This window comes from Castor canadensis, chromosome 16 (genome assembly GCF_047511655.1).
Source record: "Castor canadensis chromosome 16, mCasCan1.hap1v2, whole genome shotgun sequence".
NCBI classification, from domain to species: domain Eukaryota; kingdom Metazoa; phylum Chordata; class Mammalia; order Rodentia; family Castoridae; genus Castor; species Castor canadensis.
The window spans coordinates 43,862,395-43,884,600 of record NC_133401.1 but is presented as its reverse complement, the minus strand read 5'-3'; the positions used below and the strand labels follow the sequence as shown (position 1 = coordinate 43,884,600).

The 22,206-nt window shown below is 39.9% G+C and overlaps 1 protein-coding gene across 1 annotated transcript in view; it reads left to right on the top strand.

Moving 5' to 3' along the window:
• The window catches only part of Trpc7 (transient receptor potential cation channel subfamily C member 7), a 129,969-nt gene that overhangs the window by 73,719 nt on the left and 34,044 nt on the right, over positions 1 to 22,206 (top strand). The window contains exon 5 of the mRNA XM_020180911.2: positions 8,288 to 8,504. Coding sequence (XP_020036500.1) covers positions 8,288 to 8,504 — 217 coding nt within the window. The remainder of the gene's footprint in view (positions 1 to 8,287; positions 8,505 to 22,206) is intronic.

Sequence of the window (22,206 nt, the reverse complement as noted above, 5' to 3'; positions counted from 1 at the left end):
TAGCCAACACTTCCTGAGTACTTTCTTTTTACTAAGTCCTCTTCAGGGAACGGCTCATTTTATTCCCTCAACTGCATTACAACTTACATGCTATGTGAAGTAGGTTAAGAAATGAGAAGAAAACTAGTAGGCTGAAAATCAAGCACAACCCATGCTGGGACACTGCAGACCCATTGCAACATTTTTCCTCATTTTCCTAGCCTCTATGATAAGGTTCTGGTCCACGTGGGCAATTAATTAGGCTATAAGTAAAAAGGCCAAAAAACGTAGTAGCTCAAAAGGGCAGGACTTGGATTTTACCCAAGAGAAAGTGTCAAGTGAGCACTGGTGACAGGAGGTACAGAATCTGCAGGTGCCAAACCGTCCTTCTGCCTACTCCACCATGTCACAGCCCAGCCATTTGGGCCAAAGCTACAGAAAGAACCAGCACTCCAGCTCCAGGCAAGAGTTCATGTCTAGAAAACCAATCTATAAAAAAAATTGAAATATGTTTCATGAGTTTAAGGTTGTCTTTAAAGTTTATAAAGCTGCATTTGTTTAGTCATATATTTTAAAAGGAATTAAGCTTAGGTAATCAATATTTAGTAGTAAAAATACACATACAGGGAGATTAGTTCCACAAGAAATTTGATTAGCTAATGCAGTTAATAAAGGTGTCACCAGTGAGTTGACCCTCCTGTCAAATCCATTTATAGAGAACTCAGGCCAGAATGATGGGCCCAAAACTTCAGGCTGCTGCTAAGGCCACCTAACCAGCAGGCAAAGAACTGACTGCCTCAGAAAAGGTGAGGGGTCCCAGAGAGAGGTAAGGCCTCCAAGTGCTGCTGCACAATAGTGTTAAAAATGAAAGCCCTAATACTAACAGAATACAAGATTCCACCTTATATCCATGGAGTGTTATGTCTACAGCAGTCTCATGGCATGAACTTCTAAATCAAAATTCTCTTGTGTCCTTTATTATTAGCTGAAAAGCTCAGAAAGTAAAAATAATGTAACCAGACTTAGGGCTGAATTTCATCAGGTCATTGTGTTTTGATGCTAGACTCATCTAGTCTATAATGGAAGTTGGATCCTTGTCTTTACCCAGAGACTACATGAACAGGGATACTTGTCTCCACTCTCTCTGAGCCTCAAAACTGTGCTGTTCCATTGTTAAAATAACAGCAACATTGTGGATAAAATGCTGCCAATCCTCACTTTTGCTACAAAGCTACATGCAAAAATTTCTAGGCACCTGGGACTAGCCAACACTAGCAAATTGGTTTGCCTCTGCCTGCCTGTTGGCATAGGGAAAAATTCAGAAAAAGATATGATAGTTGTTGACTGAATTTTTTTAAGTTTTGGTATATTTGAAAAGAATCTTGGCAAATATGCATATATACCCAACTTTAAAAAAAAAAAAAGTATGTGGTTATGGGGAGAGAATTCCAAGATGTCTTGAGCCTAGTAAATCCAGAAAGCTAATACGACCAAAAGACACAAGGGCTAGACCTATAGCAGTCTTCTGGAACATTCTTAAGGAAGTGGTTGTGGGCAAGTATGACCCTTTACTGGGGCTTCCTTTCTTCCATTCAGACACTTGTCTGGTTGACATTTGGTGTTCCCAAAACTTACAGTAACACTAAAACAATAGAGCACTAAAGATAAACATGAGCAGATCATTAAGACACTTGTCACTTCTGTGCACTTTCTAAATTCCAAGTCTGAGCTCAATGCAGTGAGGTGGGAAGGTATCGATAGCTGAGTGACAAACCTTAGTCTGTAACATGAGATGACTCTTGGTGGCACCACTCATTACAAGGAAAGATTCCCTCATTAAAGAGCTTGTCAAACTTGCTTTGAGGCAGCCAAAGGACAGAAAAAACAGCGAAGGTATTTTTAGTCTTTCCTTTCACCACTTAGAAAGAAATCTTTTCAAGTTTGGCAGAGATATTACTGAAAATTACAAAGAGGTCACATCTACCATGTAACAAATCAGCCTTTTCTAAGGGCTCCTGATGTGCAGAATACCATGTCCTCCTAGGAGGAGAGCACAATGGAGAAGTTTGTTAATAGGAAGATACTCCTCCTCCCAATGATGCCATTGTTTTATATCCGTCTATTCCTGTAAGTTCATGAAAAACACAATGTCATTCTAGGGATTCCAGGTTCTAATGACATTATTACACCTCCATCGAAGATATTAGAACTTGATATTCTTATCTAAATATATTCACAGAATGTCACCACCAAATTTCATCAACTGGCTAATATCCATCAGTGTCTAGCAAATGTTGGGATTTCTGTTTTCAACCTAATGGTACGTTTATTTCGTAACAGTTTCTGTCCAAATTTAGGGACTATCAGGAACAACAAAATTACTTTATTAGCCTGTCAAGATGAACCCATTATTAATTTCTTATTGAATTTCCAATGCTGTCAATTCTACTTTTTTTTTAAGTTCCTGGCCATCCCTAAGACAGACAGTTGAGTAAGGAGATTATAAAGCTAAGGGTGTTAATAGGTATTCAGCTAATATGTTGATTAAAGGGGGTAATCAAGTCACAGAGGTATACAAAGATGCATGGAGTGTAGGACAAGTTTGTCAGGGTCAAGAAAAAGCATAGTGATTTTGTTCATCATTTCTCACTGTCAGTACCAACATGGATGAGGTCAGGCAGGCCACTGGGAGATCAGTGAACTCTTACCCACATGGATGCATGCAGTTATTTAGGTCTTTATGCTCTCAGTAAGGGTTCCAATACCAAAGGGCCTTTATGGCTTATTAGGCTCTTTTCCATCCTTTGCTATGCATTCTGATTAATAATTTACACTGCTTGTTAAAATCTCAGAGCTGAAAGGATAGTGGTCATCCTCAAGGATCCAAATACTGTTCCAATAGCAGGTAGACTGGAGTAGAAGTCAACATCATGAAAATGTTGAGGAACTATGCAAGTTCTAACTATAAAAGTGAGAGGAAAAGCTGCTTCCTTAATTACCTGTTAAACTTCACTGTTAGGTTATCTCAAAAATTAGTCCCAGAAATCAGGCAGGTAAGCAACTTTAGAATCTGACCTGATATCTTTGTGTTTTATATGTAATCTACCAGTCCTTACTGCCACATAAATTGCTTGGAAGGACATCAAAGTATTAGTCAGTGACCCTCTCCACTACTCCAAACAGAACATCTACTGAGAAAGGTACAAGGGAATAAACAGCTTGTGGAGATCTCTGCCTTGTCTTGCCAAGGCTTATGGTTTGAAACAGAAATCTTTAATACACATAGTTCAGGAGTCAACCAGGAAAAGACAGTGACTCCAAAGATCTCTGCTTCCCCCACATTTGTCTCTACCAAAGTATTATACTAGATTACACAAAATCATGATGCAATTTTTGAATCACGGTCACGGAGAGAAAACTTGTACCAGGAAATAGAGTATCGATTCACTTATATTACCAATACTTCTGTCCACAAGTCCAAGAGGATAGTCCAACACCTGTCACCCTGCTGGGTAGGACTGAAGCATGTCAGAGGCTGGTCACTCTCATACTGAACCCTGTCTACATGCTGCAACATTAGTCCCATCATTCCATTTAGTTCCAACCACAGTGTTCAGCCTGTATCTCTCCCCACTAGCAAACCAGCAACTTTGAGGCTTTGTAGCTTGTTTTATCTCCATCACCTCTAGTGTCGAACATCACACTGCACATAACTAGTATGCCAAACGCGCATACTACACAGGGATTCTGAGAAGGTCTGCCCTTGCAAACCCTTACATGCATACTTCTCAAGAGTCAGTCAAGTTTCTTCGCTTCCCCTTAGGGGAATTCCCTGAGCCCCTCAATGCCACGTGTTGAGTACTTCCTATGTACCAGGCCCTGTTCTAACTGCAATGTGGATGTTATATAATTCATTATTTACATTGACCCTATGCAGGAGGTAGTATTTTCATCCCAATTTTTAAAAAGAAATTGAGATACTAAAGGATTAACTTGCCAAAAAACACTGTGAAGCTGTGGTTAAAACCTGGGGTCTCTGCTCCAGAGATCTGCCCATAGTCACTACACACTCACACACACACATACACACACACACACATACACATGTGCATGCACACCTCCCTAGTTACACCAGCTGCATTACAACCTTCAATGCCTACTGTACACATAGCTGCTGACTAATTGACCTTGAAATGGACTTGATTCAGATCTTCAGAGCTAGAATGAGTTTTCTAGAATGAGAAATGAAAACTACCATAGAACAAAATCTACCTCTACCTTTTCTTTCATTAGAAACCACCTTGTAAATCGCATTATCTCTCAGCACCTCATTAGCCCACACAACACAGTGCAGTGTCCACTGTAATGTGAGAACACCCTGATTAGAGACACCTAAATGAACAGCCCCCTTCATCAGCAAAGGGCAGATTCCCAAACCCTTGGTTAGATATTTTCAGTAAGAATGTGGAGGGAGCACACTGAGGAATCTGCTGGTAATATAACCAAAACCTCCCTAGCATTTGGAACTACTAAGCCTTAAAAAAAACATGTTTCTTTTTGGAAAGCTTCCAAAGTTCACCTCCACTCAGTTTTCCAACTTATAAACTCAGCCCTTGCTTGAGACCGTCACCTCACAGAAAGTAAGTGTGATATTTGGTGAGGAAGACTGGTGGTACAAGACAAGGAAGAGGTACTAAAAACATTCTCTGTGTGATCTACTGCAAACATGGCCATAAGCCTTTTTATTGAGATGTGGGGACCCACAGGCCACCAGGTCTCTACTAAGTGCTTATGCTTGTGGTTAGGGCTGAGAGCTCTGTGGCATCAAACAATAAAAGCAGGTGCCCACCCTGAGGATCCATGAATGCAAGTTGTTTGGAGCTACTATTCAGGGGCACACTACTCAGTTGATCTCACAATCGTGTACCCAGGAAGTTTGGGGCAAGCCAGAGACTTAAGATTTGACAGATTTGGATCCCCTGCTATGTTCTTAGTTCATAAGGTCGCAGGAATGACGGAGCTGTGTTAACATGTTTTCAGACACACAGGCTCTGCACTGTAGGCAGAGAAGACTATGGCCTACATCTCCCAAACTCCCCGCATCCAACTGACACCTAAAGCTGTTAGCTGACCTAGCTTTAACAATTCCACAGCTAAGAGCTGCTGGCACATATTGGTTGAATTTTGTCATTTCTTTTGGCTTATCTGGTGGCCTTGTTAAAAGAGAAAGTTTCCCCCCAGGGTAATTTACTTCAAAATTGGGAATTTCACAAAAAATAAATGAAAAAGAAAGGCACTGAAATGATTGGATCTCATCTGACCTTTATCTAAGTTTTTCCAGCTAAAAAGATTTCATTCAAGCCCAGAAGAACAGGAAAAGAGTATCAATTCCTCATCTTACTTTTCATCCCTATGACCTATCAAGTGGGAACTGAACCCAGGGTAACCTTCCATATCACCACAGGGAAATATCACAGGTTTTTTATTACATTTTGTAATAAATATAGTCATCTTCTGCAGATAATAAATTGAAAGAGGTAACAAAGAGAACATAAATCTCCTGTAACAAGGCCTTCCAGGGAATCCCAAGGCCAGCTTGGGTTTAGTCACATATATATTCAGGAAACTAGGTGCCTTACCTGGGTGAGCACATGGAGGAATGAACCCCATGTCCTCATCTTAGCGGTCAATGAAAGACACTATATAGAGCCCACAGATAAAGGGTCAGGGAAATTGGCCAAAAATCAGAGTTGTGTCTATCTCAGAGCATCCCATCTTTTTCTGACATTCCTGTAGACCTACTGTGACACACAAGTTCTGTATCCCTTTGCCCTTTCCTCAACCTCCCCTCTCCCCTCTTCCCACTCTCCTTCCTGCAGTCATTATCTTTCCTTCTCTCTCATCAAAAATGATGAAAACTGTCTGGACCCAGTGACAAGAAACAATCTGATGACTATTTAAGGATGTCTCCTGGACAGACCAAAATATCCCAAGCTCCTGTTTGAAAGATGGGGCTCCAATATACCAACACCATTAGCTAATGCTGAAAAGTTCAAACTAGCCACTTGAAATCATAAAAACCAAAATAAGACATGCCTTAATTATTTTTTGCTGAATTTACAGGAGATATTTTATTTGTCCTTACACTTAATCTCCACACTCTGAAATTAGTACATGTGAAACTACCAAAAATATTCTATAGTTAATATATATATAAGTACATGTATAGTTTTATACATTCCAATTATAAATGTTTATATTGTATATAATAAAGTTTAAAGTTACACTAAATAGGAATATTATTTGTAAGATGTTTATGGGTCTATAATTATCAGATAAACATCCCTTCACATTTCTGAAGTTATTTTTAGTGGCATATAACAATATATGTATGAATGCAGATGATATCCAACACAATCACAGATTCCTAAGGTCTAGACCTGAGATGTGGGTTTTAAAAAAAAAGATAACCAGTAACACAGGAGGTGGAATTGCCATGACCACAGTTTGAGGCCAGTCCAGACAAAAAGTTAGTAAGACCCTACCTATCTTAAAAAAACAAGTTGGGCATGGTGGCACATGCTATAATACTAGATATGCAGGGGACAGAGGCAGGAAGAGCATGGTCTCAGGCCAGTCACATGGAAAAGCACAAGACCCTATCTGAAAAGTAAACTCAAGCAAAAAGGTCTGGAGGCATAACTCAAGAGGTAGAGCTTTTGCCTAGCAAAGGCAAAGCCCTGAGTTCAAAACCCCAGTACTGCCAAATAAATAAATAAGATAAAAACTTCTTTAAATTTTTCAATTGATGTATTCTATTGCATCAGAATTATAATAAATCATGTTATACTAACAACTAGGATTAAATTGGATGATTATCATACTGAAGCACATTAAGGGAACATTATCAAGTCATCTGATTTACAAATGTTATGTTGAACATAGTCATAATTAGGGAAATTTTATTTAAAGAAGCTCCTGTAAGTGATCTTCCATTGAACCAATACCTTATCTCCTGGTTGACATTTCACTCTAGGACTCCTGAACAAGGCAGAATGTGAATATTAATAAATCAACCACTGGTTATAATTGAATATTTGCCCCAGAGAAAGAATCAAGCTTCAGGAAAGATTTTCCTCTTCATTCTTGACTCATTAGTATATGTGGGTGAAGGGTAAGGTTTGGTGCTTAGGTGGTGATTATAACAGGGACCTGGAAGAGACCCAAGTGAGTTCATTATAGTCTCAGCAAGGATTCAATGTGCAGCCTATAGTTTAGTACTCAACGATTGAACTGGCCTTTGGGTGGATGCCATGAGATAGAGATGTGACCAAGATGTCTTTCCTAATAAGTCAACTTTTAGACCATTTCAGGCTCATGTGGATCAATTACACAAGTTGACATTAAGCCATAAGGAAAACTTCAATTTATTTTACAAGTCTATGTCCTCTAAACATGCTGCAATAAAGTAGAATTCTCATATTCTTATTCTTTCTCTTCTCTCTCTCTCTCTTTTTCTCTCCCTCTCTCTCCCTCCACCCCCACCTTTCTTCCCTGAGACAGGGTATTGCTATATAGCCCAGGATGGCCTCAAACTCACTATCTATGTAACCCAGGTTGACCTAGGACTCTTGTGATCCCTCCACCTCAGCCTAGAATTTTTTTTTGTTTATTCAGCCTAGAAATTTTTAAATTAGAAAAAAATTCCATCTTTCTGGACAGTAAAGACTCCTTAAGCTGAAAATGAAATCAAAAGAAAAATTATAAAATATGTATAACTGAATATCAAGCTTCATGTCAATTTTTATGGGAATACAACTAAAGTAATACCTAGCAAGAAATGCATAGCTTTAAATAAATTTACCAAGATATAAGAAAGGTTAAAAAGAAATATCTAAGCATAAAGCTCAAGTAAATGGGTAAAACATCAACAAAGCATACTCAAAGTGAACTCTATTCAGACAGATTATCTCCCCCGCTGGACTTAAAGAATATAAACACCTATCCATAAGGGTATCTATACAATCAGATATAACACAGTATGTGTGTGCTCTATTCCTTGCCCTTAGAGCCCATTTATCTAAGACTTCTAAATAGAAAAAACTGAAGTCACTCGAAAAGAGAATTGGTCAATCAGCATCTCACATACGAGTGCAAGAGAAAATGTCTGAGTTAGGTTAGCAGTTTCTATCCAAGATGGAAGATTCTCTGGTCAAACTCCAATTTGATGAAATCAGTGTTTTAAAGAGAGACCTGTATCCATCTAGAGCTGCCAGTTTAACATGTCTTATGCACATTTTGTTTCCAGCTAGGACGAACCCTAAGGAGCCCTTTCATGAAGTTTGTAGCCCATGCAGTTTCTTTTACAATCTTTTTGGGATTGTTAGTTGTGAATGCATCCGACCGATTTGAAGGCGTTAAAACCCTGCCCAATGAAACCTTCACAGACTACCCAAAACAGATCTTCAGAGTGAAAACCACACAGTTCTCCTGGACAGAAATGCTCATCATGAAGTGGGTCTTAGGTAAGCAAGATGCTCTATCTTTTATTCTCTCCTCTCTTAATTATAATAGGACATTATTAAACTCTAACCTCTAAACTCTCCCTCTTCATGTGAGTTCACTCCTGGAAGATAAAATGGTGAGTACATAACCAACAAGAAAGTCAGAGTCAACATCTTTATGAGCTGGTGTATAAGACACACAGATTTGTAACATAAATCCCAATTTTGAAGGAAATGCTTTGGGGAAACAAACTTCTCATTGTACATGTATTGAAAGTGATTGTAAAATGATTTTGCATGGGAAACATATTATTTCAATCACGTAAATACAGCCTCCTATAAGCCTTTGGAAACAAAGTTCTGCTTCAAAAAAAAGGCATAAAATTCCATAACTTAAAAGATATTTTGTTACAGGTATATAATACAATTTTAATAATAAATATAAGTCTAAAATTTAGGAAGTAAAATTTTCTCATTATTTATGTAAATGAACATCATCGTGAAATTCTTCTATGTGAGGCCTCCACCCCCATGGGCCCAAACACATCCCACTAGGCTCTATCTCCCAACACTGGCACATGGGAGACCAAGCCACAACATGAGTTTTAGTGGATTCAAACTATATCCAAACCATAGCAGCTGCCTGCTTTTCAAGGGTGTATGGCTTTATTCTGACAGGCTACAATGAAGCCACCTGCAGATCAGTTTGGTTTCTTTTCAAGCTTCCTTAGAGTAGACCCTGAGAAAATTTACCACAGGGACTGTTTATCTTTGTACTATGGAGACTCACTTCTGAGCTCTTTACTAAATTTCATCCTGTGTAGTCAGCAAAGATTCTCAGTTCTGGATGGTCAGAGCTCAAATATCCCCATTCATCCCCATCCTGAGTGAGCTCTGGGCATTGTTCTGCTTACAACCCTTGGTTCTTGTTTGCAGAATTCTACTCCACGCACTCATTACTTAGAATTCAGCAAACATTCAAATGAACCCTATTTAAATTTCTGTAGTCTTTTGTTTCCTTTTTACTATCTTTGTTGATCTGTTTGTTTGCTTGTGTTCCCTCTGGAGCTCCACTACCTAACATCTACTCACTTCTGCCTTCCTGAACCTCAATTTCTGCCTCTTCAACTAAGTGAGACTGCCTGCTATGCTTCTGAACTTCTCCTCCTGCACAGCAAAGTGGAATATGCTTCCACAAAGAACACCAGTGTTACCATTAACTTACCTCACTCATTTCCTTTTCCTTAAGGATCACATTCCTGTACTCCCTGTTTCCAATGCACATGTCTAAAGTTCAGAGGAGAAACTGGGGATGGACACATAAATTTAAAAACTTCTTTCTTTTTCTTTTCTTCACTTTGGTACTCTTATGGTGGCTGGTAACAGAAATCAGGACACTTTTTTCTAAAACAGTACCAGAAAACCATTACTAAAACTAATAGAAAATAATGATCTCTTAACATCTTCATATTTTCAGCCAGTACCAAATTTCTTTGAGAAAGTTGAATAAACATTTGCATGACTTGCTGCCCCTTTTCCTTCAGGTCATCAGATTTCACCTTACCAGAAAAGGTGAGCAAGTAAAAGCATGTACTCTTATCCCCTACTCTGATAAGATAAAAAAACATTCTAGGCAGAAGGAACAGTATGTGTTAAAGCCTCTTGAAGGCTAGACATTGCTCAAGACTAGCAGCTGGATAAATACAGAGGAAAGAAGGAGAGATGAGGGCAGTTGGGGAAGAGCCTTTGCAGAGTTAAGCACAGAAGGGACACATCACATGTTTTCAGTATTTAAAGGGTAACTGCCTGTAGTGTTAAGAAGGATGACTGTGTGGTAATCACAGAAGCAAAGCGACCAGTGAGGAAACCCCTGTCATAATTCAGACAGTAAATGTTTGGTGTAGGAGGCAACAGATGGTGATTATATTTTGCAGGTAAAATCAATACTACTGGTTTTATGTGGGGCTAGAAACATAAAACACTGATTTATGTCATACCAGTATATTTAAGTTAATTATAGCAGATCACCTTGATGGACAGATGAGGATGAAACCATACAGTACAATGTTTTAAAGTATGGGAAGATAAGAATTATCCAGAAAAAGAGATAAGGTAAAAGGAAAACCACAGGATGGTGGTCTGCGAGCCAAACAAAAGTAACTATGTCAAGAACCAGGAAGTCTGAGATCTGCCCATCAGCTTTGGAAGCAACCTTCTTGAGTGGGTAACAGGAGATGGGATCTAGTGTCTAAGTAGAGAAGGTGGCTTTACCAGAAGCACGGACACTTCATTCTCAGTAACAGTAGGGAGGGTGAAGTTGAGGGCACAGTGCAAATGGTGTGGTTGTTGCAATGATGGGAATATGTAAAAGAAGTTCTTTGCTCATATTTTATCAATTTTATTCTCAATACACATACCAGGCACTGTGCCAGATACTAGGGAAGCAGCCATAAATAAGGCTAGTACTATCCCAAATGCCTTCTGGAGCTCTTTAATTATTAAATAATAATAATAACCTTTGAGAAGATCTGAGCATCGTGTTCATATAGAAGGTTCTTCACACTGGCCCACACTTACACCCAGCATCTAACCCACTCTCTGCTCAAATGTGGAGGAGCATGAAGTAGCATCAGGCCCTTGCTGACTTTTCTCCCATGACACACTGCACTCACAACTGTAGTACTTTGGACAAACTGTTTATAAAAAGACTCAGGCATTACTTCTTCTCTGTCAGAAGCAGCTGCAGATCTGAAGAGAACCCTAGGACTCTAAAGTCCAACCTGCTACTTTCAGGGATGGAGTTTTTGGCCACAGAGAGATGAAGAATAGCTTTATCCAGGTCTCCCTGCTTCTGCCCTTCCCCCTCCCATGCCTCACACTATTCTGAACACAGACATTAAAGTGATCCACTTAAAATGTGATCAAGTCTTGTCACTCTTCACCTCACAACTCTTTAGTAGTTTCCCATCTCCCTCAGAGTGACAGCCAATGCCATTTTGGTGGCCTCTGATGCCCTCATGATTCCACCCCATCTATGATAACTTTCCCACCACTTTCTACCTCACTTGCTCTGTTTCAGCCCCACTGGACTCCTAGCCTCATTCTGCTTTCATCAAAACCTTGCTCAGGGTGTTCCTTCTGCCTGGAGAGTTCTTCCTGTAAGGAGATACATGGCTCACTCCCTTACATCCTCAGGTCTCTGTTCAAGTGTGTGTGTGTGTGTGTGTGTGTGTGTGTGTGTGTGTGTGTGTGTGTGTGTGTGTGTAGTGCTGGGGATCAAACCCAGGGCCTCATGCAGGCAAGTGCTTTACACTGAGATATGCCATTAGCCCCTCAAAAATCTCCTTCTGAAAGTGAAGCTTTTTTTTTTTCATTTTTCTTTTATTATTCATATGTGCATACAAGGATTGGTTCATTTCTCCCCACTGCCCCCACCCCCTCCCTTACCACCCACTCCGCCCCCTCCCTCTCCCCCCCTAATACCCAGCAGAAACTATTTTGCCCTTATCTCTAATTTTGTTGTAGAGAGAGTATAAGCAATAATAGGAAGGAACAAGGGTTTTGCTGGTTGAGATAAGGATAGCTATGCAGGGCATTGACTCACATTGATTTCCTGTGCGTGGGTGTTACCTTCTAGGTTAATTCTTTTTGATCTAACCTTTTCTCTAGTACCTGTTCCCCTTTTCCTATTGGCCTCAGTTGCTTTAAGGTATCTGCTTTAGTTTTTCTGCGTTAAGGGCAACAAATGCTAGCTAGTTTTTTAGGTGTCTTACCTATCCTCACCCCTCCCTTGTGTGCTCTCGCTTTTATCATGTGCTCATAGTCCAATCCCCTTGTTATGTTTGCCCTTGATCTAATGTCCACATATGAGGGAGAACATACGATTTTTTGGTCTTTTGGGCCAGGCTAACCTCACTCAGAATGATGTTCTCCAATTCCATCCATTTACCAGCGAATGATAACATTTCGTTCTTCTTCATGGCTGCATAAAATTCCATTGTGTATAGATACCACATTTTCTTAATCCATTCGTCAGTGCTGGGACATCTTGGCTGTTTCCATAGCTTGGCTATTGTGAATAGTGCCGCAATAAACATGGGTGTGCAGGTGCCTCTGGAGTAACAGTCTTTTGGGTATATCCCCAAGAGTGGTATTGCTGGATCAAATGGTAGATCGATGTCCAGCTTTTCAAGTAGCCTCCAAATTTTTTTCCAGAGTGGCTGTACTAGTCTACATTCCCACCAACAGTGTAAGAGGGTTCCTTTTTCCCTGAATTGTCGCCAACACCTGTTGTTGGTGGTGTTGCTGATGATGGCTATTCTAACAGGGGTGAGGTGGAATCTTAGCGTGGTTTTAATTTGCATTTCCCTTATTGCTAGAGATGGTGAGCATTTCTTCATGTGTTTTCTGGCCATTTGAATTTCTTCTTTTGAGAAAGTTCTGTTTAGTTCACATGCCCATTTCTTTATTGGTTCATTAGTTTTGGGAGAATTTAGTTTTTTAAGTTCCCTGTATATTCTGGTTATCAGTCCTTTGTCTGATGTATAGTTGGCAAATATTTTCTCCCACTCTGTGGGTGTTCTCTTCAGTTTAAAGACCATTTCTTTTGATTAACAGAAGCTTTTTAGTTTTATGAGGTCCCATTTATCTATGCTATCTCTTAGTTGCTGTGCTGCTGGGGTTTCATTGAGAAAGTTCTTACCTATACCTACTAACTCCAGAGTATTTCCTACTCTTTCTTGTATCAACTTAAGAGTTTGTGGTCTGATATTAAGATCCTTGATCCATTTTGAGTTAATCTTGGTATAGGGTGATATACATGGATCTAGTTTCAGTTTTTTGCAGACTGCTAACCAGTTTTCCCAACAGTTTTTGTTGAAGAGGCTGCTATTTCTCCATCGTATATTTTTAGTTCCTTTGTCAAAGATAAGTTGCTTATAGTTGTGTGGCTTCATATCTGGATCTTCTATTCTGTTCCACTGGTCTTCATGTCTGTTTTTGTGCCAGTACCATGCTGTTTTTATTGTTATTGCTTTGTAATATAGTTTGAAGTCAGGTATTGTGATACCTCCTGCATTGTTCTTTTGACTGAGTATTGCCTTGCCTATTCGTGGCCTCTTGTGTTTCCATATAAATTTCACAGTAGATTTTTCAATCTCTTTAATGAATGTCATTGGAATTTTGATGGGAATTGCATTAAACATGTAGATTACTTTGGGGAGTATCGACATTTTTACTATGTTGATTCTACCAATCCATGAGCATGGGAGATCTCTCCACTTTCTATAGTCTTCCTCAATCTCTTTCTTCAGAAGTGTATAGTTTTCCTTGTAGAGGTCTTTCACATCTTTTGTTAGGTTTACACCTAGGTATTTGATTTTGTTTGAGGCTATTGTAAATGGAATTGTTTTCATACATTCTTTTTCAGTTTGTTCATTATTAGTATATAGAAAGGTTAATGATTTTTCTATGTTGATTTTATATCCTGCTACCTTGCTATAGCTATTGATGATGTCTAGAAGCTTCTGAGTAGAGTTTTTTGGGTCTTTAAGGTATAGGATCATGTCGTCTGCAAATAGGGATATTTTGACAGTTTCTTTACCTATTTGTATTCCTTTTATTCCTTCTTCTTGCCTAATTGCTCTGGCTAGGAATTCCAGTACTATGTTGAATAGGAGTGGAGATAGTGGGCATCCTTGTCTGGTTCCTGATTTTAGAGGGAATGGTTTTAATTTTTCTCCGTTAAGTATAATGCTGGCTGTAGGTTTGTCATATATAGCTTTTATAATGTTGAGGAACTTTCCTTCTATTCCTAGTTTTCTTAGAGCTTTTATCATGAAATGATGTTGGATCTTATCAAAGGCTTTTTCTGCATCTATTGAGATGATCAAGTGGTTTTTGTGTTTGCTTCTGTTAATGTGGTTTATTACGTTTATTGATTTGCATATGTTGAACCACCCCTGCATCCCTGGGATGAAGACTACTTGGTCGTGGTGAATAATCTTTTTGATGTGTTGTTGAATTCGGTTTGCCATTATTTTGTTGAGGGTTTTTGCATCAATGTTCATTAAGGAGATTGGCCTATAGTTCTCCTTTTTGGAGGTGTCTGCCTGGTTTGGGGATAAGTGTAATACTGGCTTCATAAAATGTGTTAGGCAGTTTTCCTTCCCTTTCTATTTCGTGGAACAGTTTAAGGAGGGTTGGTGTCAGTTCTTCCTTAAAGGTCTGATAGAATTCAGCAGAGAATCCATCAGGTCCTGGACTTTTCTTTTTGGGGAGAAAAGTTGCTGCTTCAATTTCATTTTGTGTTACAGGTCTATTCAGGTGATTAATTTCCTCTTGGTTCAGTTTTGGATGATCATATGTATCTAGAAATCTGTCCATTTCTTTAAGATTTTCAAATTTATTTGAATATAGGTTCTCAAAGTAGTCTCTGATGATTTCCTGGACTTCCATGGTGTTTGTTGTTATCTCCCCTTTTGCATTCCTAATTCTACTAATTTGGGTTTTTTCTCTCCTCATTTTAGTCAGGTTTGCCAGGGGTCTATCGCTCTTGTTTATTTTTTCAAAGAACCAACTTTTTGTTTCATTAATTCTTTGTATGGTTTTTTTGGTTTCTAATTCGTTGATTTCAGCTCTTATTTTTATTATTTCTCTCCTTCTATTTGTTTTGGGATTTGCTTGTTCTTGTTTTTCTAGGAGTTTGAGATGTATCATTAGGTCATTGATTTGGGATCTTTCAATCTTTTTAATATATGCACTCATGGCTATAAACTTTCCTCTCAAGACTGCCTTAGCTGTGTCCCATAGGTTCCGGTAGGTTGTGTTTTCATTTTCATTGACTTCCAGGAACTTTTTAATTTCCTCTTTTATTGCATCGATGATCCACTCTTCATTAAGTAATGAGTTATTTAGTTTCCAGCTGTTTGCATGTTTTTTGTCTTTACTTTTGTTGTTGAGTTCTACTTTTACTGCATTGTGGTCAGATAGTATGCACGGTATTATTTCTATTTTCTTACATTTGCTGAGGCTTGCTTTGTGCCCTAGGATATGATCTATTTTGGAGAGGGTTCCATGGGCTGCTGAGAAGAATGTATATTGTGTAGAGGTTGGATGAAATGTTCTGTAGACATCTACTAGGTCCACTTGATCTATTGCATATTTTAGATCTTGGATTTCTTTATTGAGTTTTTGTTTGGATGACCTATCTATTGATGATAATGGAGTGTTAAAGTCTCCCACAACCACTGTGTTGGCATTTATATATGCTTTTAGGTCTTTCAGGGTATGTTTGATGAAATTGGGTGCGTTGACATTGGGTGCATACAGATTGATGATTATTATTTCCTTTTGGTCTATTTCCCCTTTTATTAGTATGGAATGTCCTTCTTTATCTCGTTTGATCAATGTAGGTTTGAAGTCTACTTTGTCAGAGATAAGTATTGCTACTCCTGCTTGTCTTCGGGGGCCATTGGCTTGGTAAATCTTCTTCCAGCCTTTCATCCTAAGCACATGCTTATTTCTGTCGGTGAGATGAGTCTCCTGTAAGCAACAAATTGTTGGATCTTCTTTTTTAATCCATTTTGTCAAACGGTGTCTTTTGATGGGTGAATTAAGTCCATTAACATTAAGCGTTAGTACTGATAGGTATGTGGTGATTCCTGCCATTTAGTTGTCTTAGTTATTTGAAGGTTTGATTGTGTGTACCTAACTTGATGTTACTCTCTACTGTCTTGCTTTTTCTTATCCTGTGGTTTGGTGCTGCCTGCCTTTTCATGGTTAAGTTGGGTGTCACTTTCTGTGTGCAGGATCCCTTGCAGAATCTTTTGTAATGATGGCTTTGTGGTCACATATTGTTTTAGTTTCTGCTTATCATGGAAGACTTTTATTGCTCCATCTATTTTGAATGATAGCTTTGCTGGGTAGAGTATCCTGGGGTTGAAGTTATTTTCATTCAGTGCCCGGAAGATCTCACCCCACGCTCTTCTTGCTTTTAATGTTTCTGTTGAGAAGTCTGCTGTGATTTTGATGGGTTTACCTTTGTATGTTACTTGTTTTTTCTCTCTTACAGCCTTCAATATTCTTTCCTTAGTTTCTGAACTTGTTGTTTTAATGATGATATGTCGTGGAGTAGTTCTATTTTGATCTGGTCTGTTTGGTGTCCTGGAGGCCTCTTGCATTTGTATGGAAATATCTTTCTCTAGATTTGGGAAACTTTCCGTTATTATTTTGTTGAATATATTACGCATTCCGTTCGCTTGCACCTCTTCTCCTTCTTTGATGCCCATGATTCTCAAGTTTGGTCTTTTGATGGAGTCAGTGAGTTCTTGCATTTTCTTTTCACAGGTCTTGAGTTGTTTAATTAATAGTTCTTTGGTTTTTCCTTTAATTACCATTTCATCTTCAAGTTCTGAGATTCTGTCTTCTGTTTGTTCTATTCTGCTGGATTGGCCTTCCATTTTGTTTTGCAGTTCTGTTTCATTCTTTTTTCTGAGGTTTTCCATATCCTGGCAGTTTTCTTCTTTATTGTTGTCTATTTTTGTCCTGAGTTCATTTATCCATTTATTCATTGTGTTCTCTCTTTCACTTTGGTGTTCATACAGTGCTTCTATGGTTTCCTTTATTTCTTCTTTTGCTTTTTCAAATTCTCTATTTTTATTGTCTTGGAATTTCTTGAGTGTCTCCTGTACATTTTGGTTGACCCTATCCAGTATCATCTCTATAAAATTCTCATTGAGTACTTGTAGTATGTCTTCTCTTAAATTATTCTTGTGGGCTTCATTGGGTCCTTTGGCATAGTTTATCTTCATTTTGTTGGAGTCTGGATCTGAGTTTCTGTTCTCTTCATTCCCCTCTGGTTCCTGTACTAATTTTTTGCTGTGGGGAAACTGGTTTCCCTGTTTTTTCTGTCTTCCCGTCATTGTCCTTGGTGTTGTTACTGTCCCTGTACTGTGTGTAATTAAGTATTTTCTAGCTTGTAATAATAACAATGGTAATATTGAGAATGGAAGAGTGAGCTGAGATGGAAAGCAAGAAGTTAAAGAAAAGGGGAAAACAAATATACAGACAAGAGGGAGAAAGCAGAACAAGGTATCAGACAAGAGAGTTTCAAAGGTATAAACAGGGAGTGTTAGTGTACTGATCGATATTAAGCTGAACAGACATTAGAGAGACAGAGAGAGGATTGAAAATCAAAGATAAAAAAATAAAAATAAGTAAATGGAAGTAATATCTATATATAAAAATGAATTAAAATAAAATGGAAAATAGAAAATTAAAAAAAAAAAAAAACTTCCAAGTTTATATGCAATGCAGTTTCAGTCTTAATAATTTGGGTGTCCATCTCAATCTCCAGTCCTGGAGTTGGTGCCTCAGATGTTGTTCTGTAGTTGTCTCATCAAAGGGTATGCATAAAGTAGAACAAAACTACACACTCACACACACACACACACACAAAAGCCCCACCAAGTGTCCCCAGTTCAAATGCAATACAGTTTCAGTAAGTTTTTCGGCTTGCAGGTGTAATTCGGTTGTTCTCTCATCAAAGGTAGGAAGAAAAAGAAAAAAAAGCGTCTGGAGATAGTTCTGAGAGTGGTATGTCCAACTGTGGCTTGCCTGCCTGCTGCTCTCAGCCTGTAGCTGGTGGCGTTATTTATGCAGATCTCTGGGGTGAGCTAGCACTCACCTGGTCCCACAGGCTTTGTTTGCTCAGAGTTCTCCTGTGCGGGAGCCTCTGCTACAGGCTTTCCCCTTTCCAAGCACTGGGAAAGGTGACACTGCCCCGCGTTGTCAGGCCTGCGTGTTTATTTACAGTTCACGTGGGAAGTGGGTCTTTCCTCCTCTCACAAGCTTCCCCGCTCCTGGTTGCTGGGCGCGCGCCCCGCTCCCGCCAGAGGCTCTCCAGCCCGCCCAGCTTGTTTATTTACAGTCCCGGGAAGGATTCCCTTCCCCCAATCTTCAGCGCTCAGGGCGCCACACCCTCTTTCCAGCGTGTCTTAACTGTTCTTATTGCTTATTACTCAGTTTCTCTTTTTTTTTTTCCCGGGTGGAGGTCAGTCTGTCCAGGTGGCTATGCTGCTCTGGCCCAGGCTTGTCTGTGGGGCTACCGCGGTACCGCGAAGCTCACCTGGTCCGCGTCTTCCCAAGCCGTATGGGCGCCGGCCACTGGCAGCCCCGGGGGCCCTCCTCTTTTCTCCGTTTAACATGAAGTGGAGATTCTCTGCACCAGCTGGAGATGTGGAGGGGTCAAAGTTATGCCTTTTCTCGGTGATTATGCCTGCAAAGTGTGTCTCCAGCGTCTCTCCAAGATTTCACTATAGGAGGGTCGCTTTGTGCTTCCTACCTCTAGCCGCCATCTTGGAATCTCGTGAAGCATTTTTAAAACAACCTACTTAAAACTGTAAGGACCCCCACAACCTCCACTTCCTCCTATTCATTCTCTTTTGTTCATAAATTAACAACTCTGACCAGACTATATGCTGTACTTTGGTTCCTGCCTGTCTCAATTAACATTAACATTTCTGCAGTCACACAAATTTGTAACTGACTTTTTATCATCTTCTGCTTAACTGTAGCCTTCTCTCCATGTAGCTTCCTAGTTTTCCCCATGACCTCTTTAAGTGGCCACATGGTGTGACAATACCCTAATTTACTTTCTCACCCTCCTATTGGGCATGTAGATTACTTCTTGATACAGTTCTATAGGACTGTTAACTCCAATTATAAATATATTCTTTCTTCATGCCAAATGCTTTACCTGTCTATCAGAAGAATTTTAAGAAAATTCTAGATTGTTAACCCAGGACATTTAAAGCATGAGCATAACTGGTTGAAGCTGTAGGAACTAAGAAAACATAGCCAGAGAGATAGAAGAACATCCAGAAGGACACATCAAGGAAGCCAAGTGAGAAACATGACTGAGAGGGACACATAAATTTGCTGGGAGACATGTGCATTCTGCAGAGCTATCAGATGAGTGGCTTTGGCAAGTACTAAGTGAACCAGAGACCATCACTCCTTCCAGGCTGGAGAATTTCTAACATCAATTGCCTATCTTTGTTGTCTGCATTAAAATAGTGACTCTGGGGTAGCTAAAGAGCTTACAAGCTTTTCCACTGAAGAGTGTGTCTCTAGAGACACTCATCAGGAAACTATATAATAACATCAGTAATTCCCAGAAAGCCATCAGAGGCTTGGAGGTCAGGAAGCCTCTCCTAATACATGTGATTCCCCCATCCAGGAATAGAATCAGTTCATGAAAAACTCTGCCTTACTCTCATAGAAAACCTGGCAGTGTTTTCTTAAACAGATGCAGCAGTATTGGAAACTCAACTGATAGAGTGAGATACATGCCCAATATAGTAGCAAAACACACTTAAATGATGGAAACAGGAACAGCTTGAGACTGAGTGTCAGGAATCCCAGTCCTGACTGTGTCCTTTCCTCTTTGGTGGCCTTGCCTCTCTGGGTTTCAGTTTTCACAACTGAAACATGCAAATTCATCTGCTCCCTCCTCCCAGCTAACTCTGGATTAAGCACTGAGGGCATGCTGAGTCTGAGTTTCAGAATCACATACTTAAGTCTGGCCACAGATAAAATTGTAAAATCATACGGGCTGGGTTTTTACCTAACTCATTCTTTTATTGGTTGTCTTCACTTATTTAGGTAAGATTTCCAAACAGACAACCCTATCAATTTGCCAAAGTTTCCTCCAGCAAGTGAGACCACGTTACTGTCCTGCTTGTTACATTTAGAAGCTACTGAAGTACTCAAGGTGAACCCATCTCCTCAACATGACCTAAAGAAGAGTCTTTCAGGATCTAACAGGCTTTCACTAGCATCACCTGTATCCCATTTTCTGACCCTTGACTCTTACTGAGCACCTTACAGTTCCTGCTCTCCCTCACTTCTGAAACACCTTGCAAGTGCCTTCCCCTTCACCTAGCTAAGTGTTGGTTCCCCAATCCAAGTGTTGCTTCCTGCATGAACTTACCCCTTTGCTCAGTCTACAGATAGATGGTTGCCAGGCGCTCTGCTGGGTCTCACGACTAAATGCTGGCCCTCTTCACCCTGTGTCTCTATAAACAGCCTCCTGGACATCTTTTATTACAACATCTGTCATCCTGTAGCACTGTTATTTGTGGACACATCTGTCTCCAGTACTAGCCTGAGTTTGCTAAGAAAGGGCTGTCATAATCTTGGTTGGTATAGCTCCAGAACTGTGTCTACCACAAAGGCGGTGTCTAGCACTCAACAAAATCCAGTCAGTGGATAAATAAGTTCCTGACCTATGAGAGTAACCTTGTGCCTAGTAGAAGGCATGGTGGAGAAGGTACAGTGAACAGTGAGGAGCCTGGACTGCCTGTGTGACTTTTGACAATGGACTTGCCATTGTCAAAATTCCTATATGAGTTTCTTTAAACTGGCGATAATGATTGTAGCTGTCTATCAGACTAGAATGAAGACTTAGTGCATGTGGGCCTAGCACCTAGAACTACTAGAACTAGAAAAGGAGAAAAAAAAAAGGAGGAAAGGTGGAGCTTTCTTAGGAAATTTTTTAATTACTTTGGTGAGGGTGGTACTGGAGTTTGAACTCAGAGCCTGCACTTGCTAGCTCTACCTCTTGCACCATGACTCAAGCTCTTTTTGCCTTTAGTTATTTTTTGAATAGGGTCTCACATTTTTGCCCATGGCGGCCTGGACTGTGATTCTGCCTCCCGTGTAGCTGGGATGACAGGGTCACATTACCAAGCCTGGTTTTTTTGTTGAGATGGGGGGGTCTCTCCAACTTTTTTTGCTCAGGCTGGCCTTGAACCATGATCCTCCTGATCTCTGCCTTCTAAGTAGGATTATAGGTGTGAGCCACTGAACCTGGATGAATCTATAAATATCCTCTTTCTGTTATTTGTATCTCTTAATATCAACCTGAAAGTGTCTGAGGTCCAGATTTTTGCAAAGGACCTACCACTGAGATAGTGTTTGGATATTAGGGCTGTGGGTAGTTTCTGGGCATATTTTTCCTCCTATGAGCTCACAGAGCAACACTGTGCTGGATCAATGTGAGAAGTTGACTTGAAGAAAGAGAAAAATACAGGACCCTGGGACAGATTAGTCCTGCAGGCTATGACCATTTAAGGAATGTGCATATTTTAGTCTCACTGGACTTTGAAGGGAAAGCCTTTCTCAATGCATGCAGGCCAGGTTGAGAGTGAGTTCCTTCTCAGTTACCAAGGTCCATCGCCAAAGCCTGCAAGCCATTACTCTGAAGTTGCCTGAATCAAGCTACTCATTTCCCTTGAGGTCAGCTGGCATACCTTTCCTGGTCCTTCTGCCAGGCATCCTTCTTAATTAGCCATGACCTTGTTCACTGAGCTCTAGACATCCCTGGGTAATGGGAATTTTGCCTGAAGGAAGCTCAAGTGCCCAGAATCCTTACCTCCTTCAGCCCCTGGGCTCTCAACACTTCTCTGATTGACATACTGGAGGCAAAAGACCTGGGGGCTCAACTCCAGTATAAAATCCTAAACTACCCTTGGCACCTTGGAAACAGGCAGCCTAATTTCACTCACCAAAGTACTTAATTTCACACATCTCTTTTTTCATTAAGCATTCCTGCTGCTCAAACCCTTGGCCCCATGTTACTTTTACTTATGGCCTTATAATAATTTAAATTAGGCTGGGTAAATTAATATTTAAATCTAGGAAGACTGATGCAGACATTTGG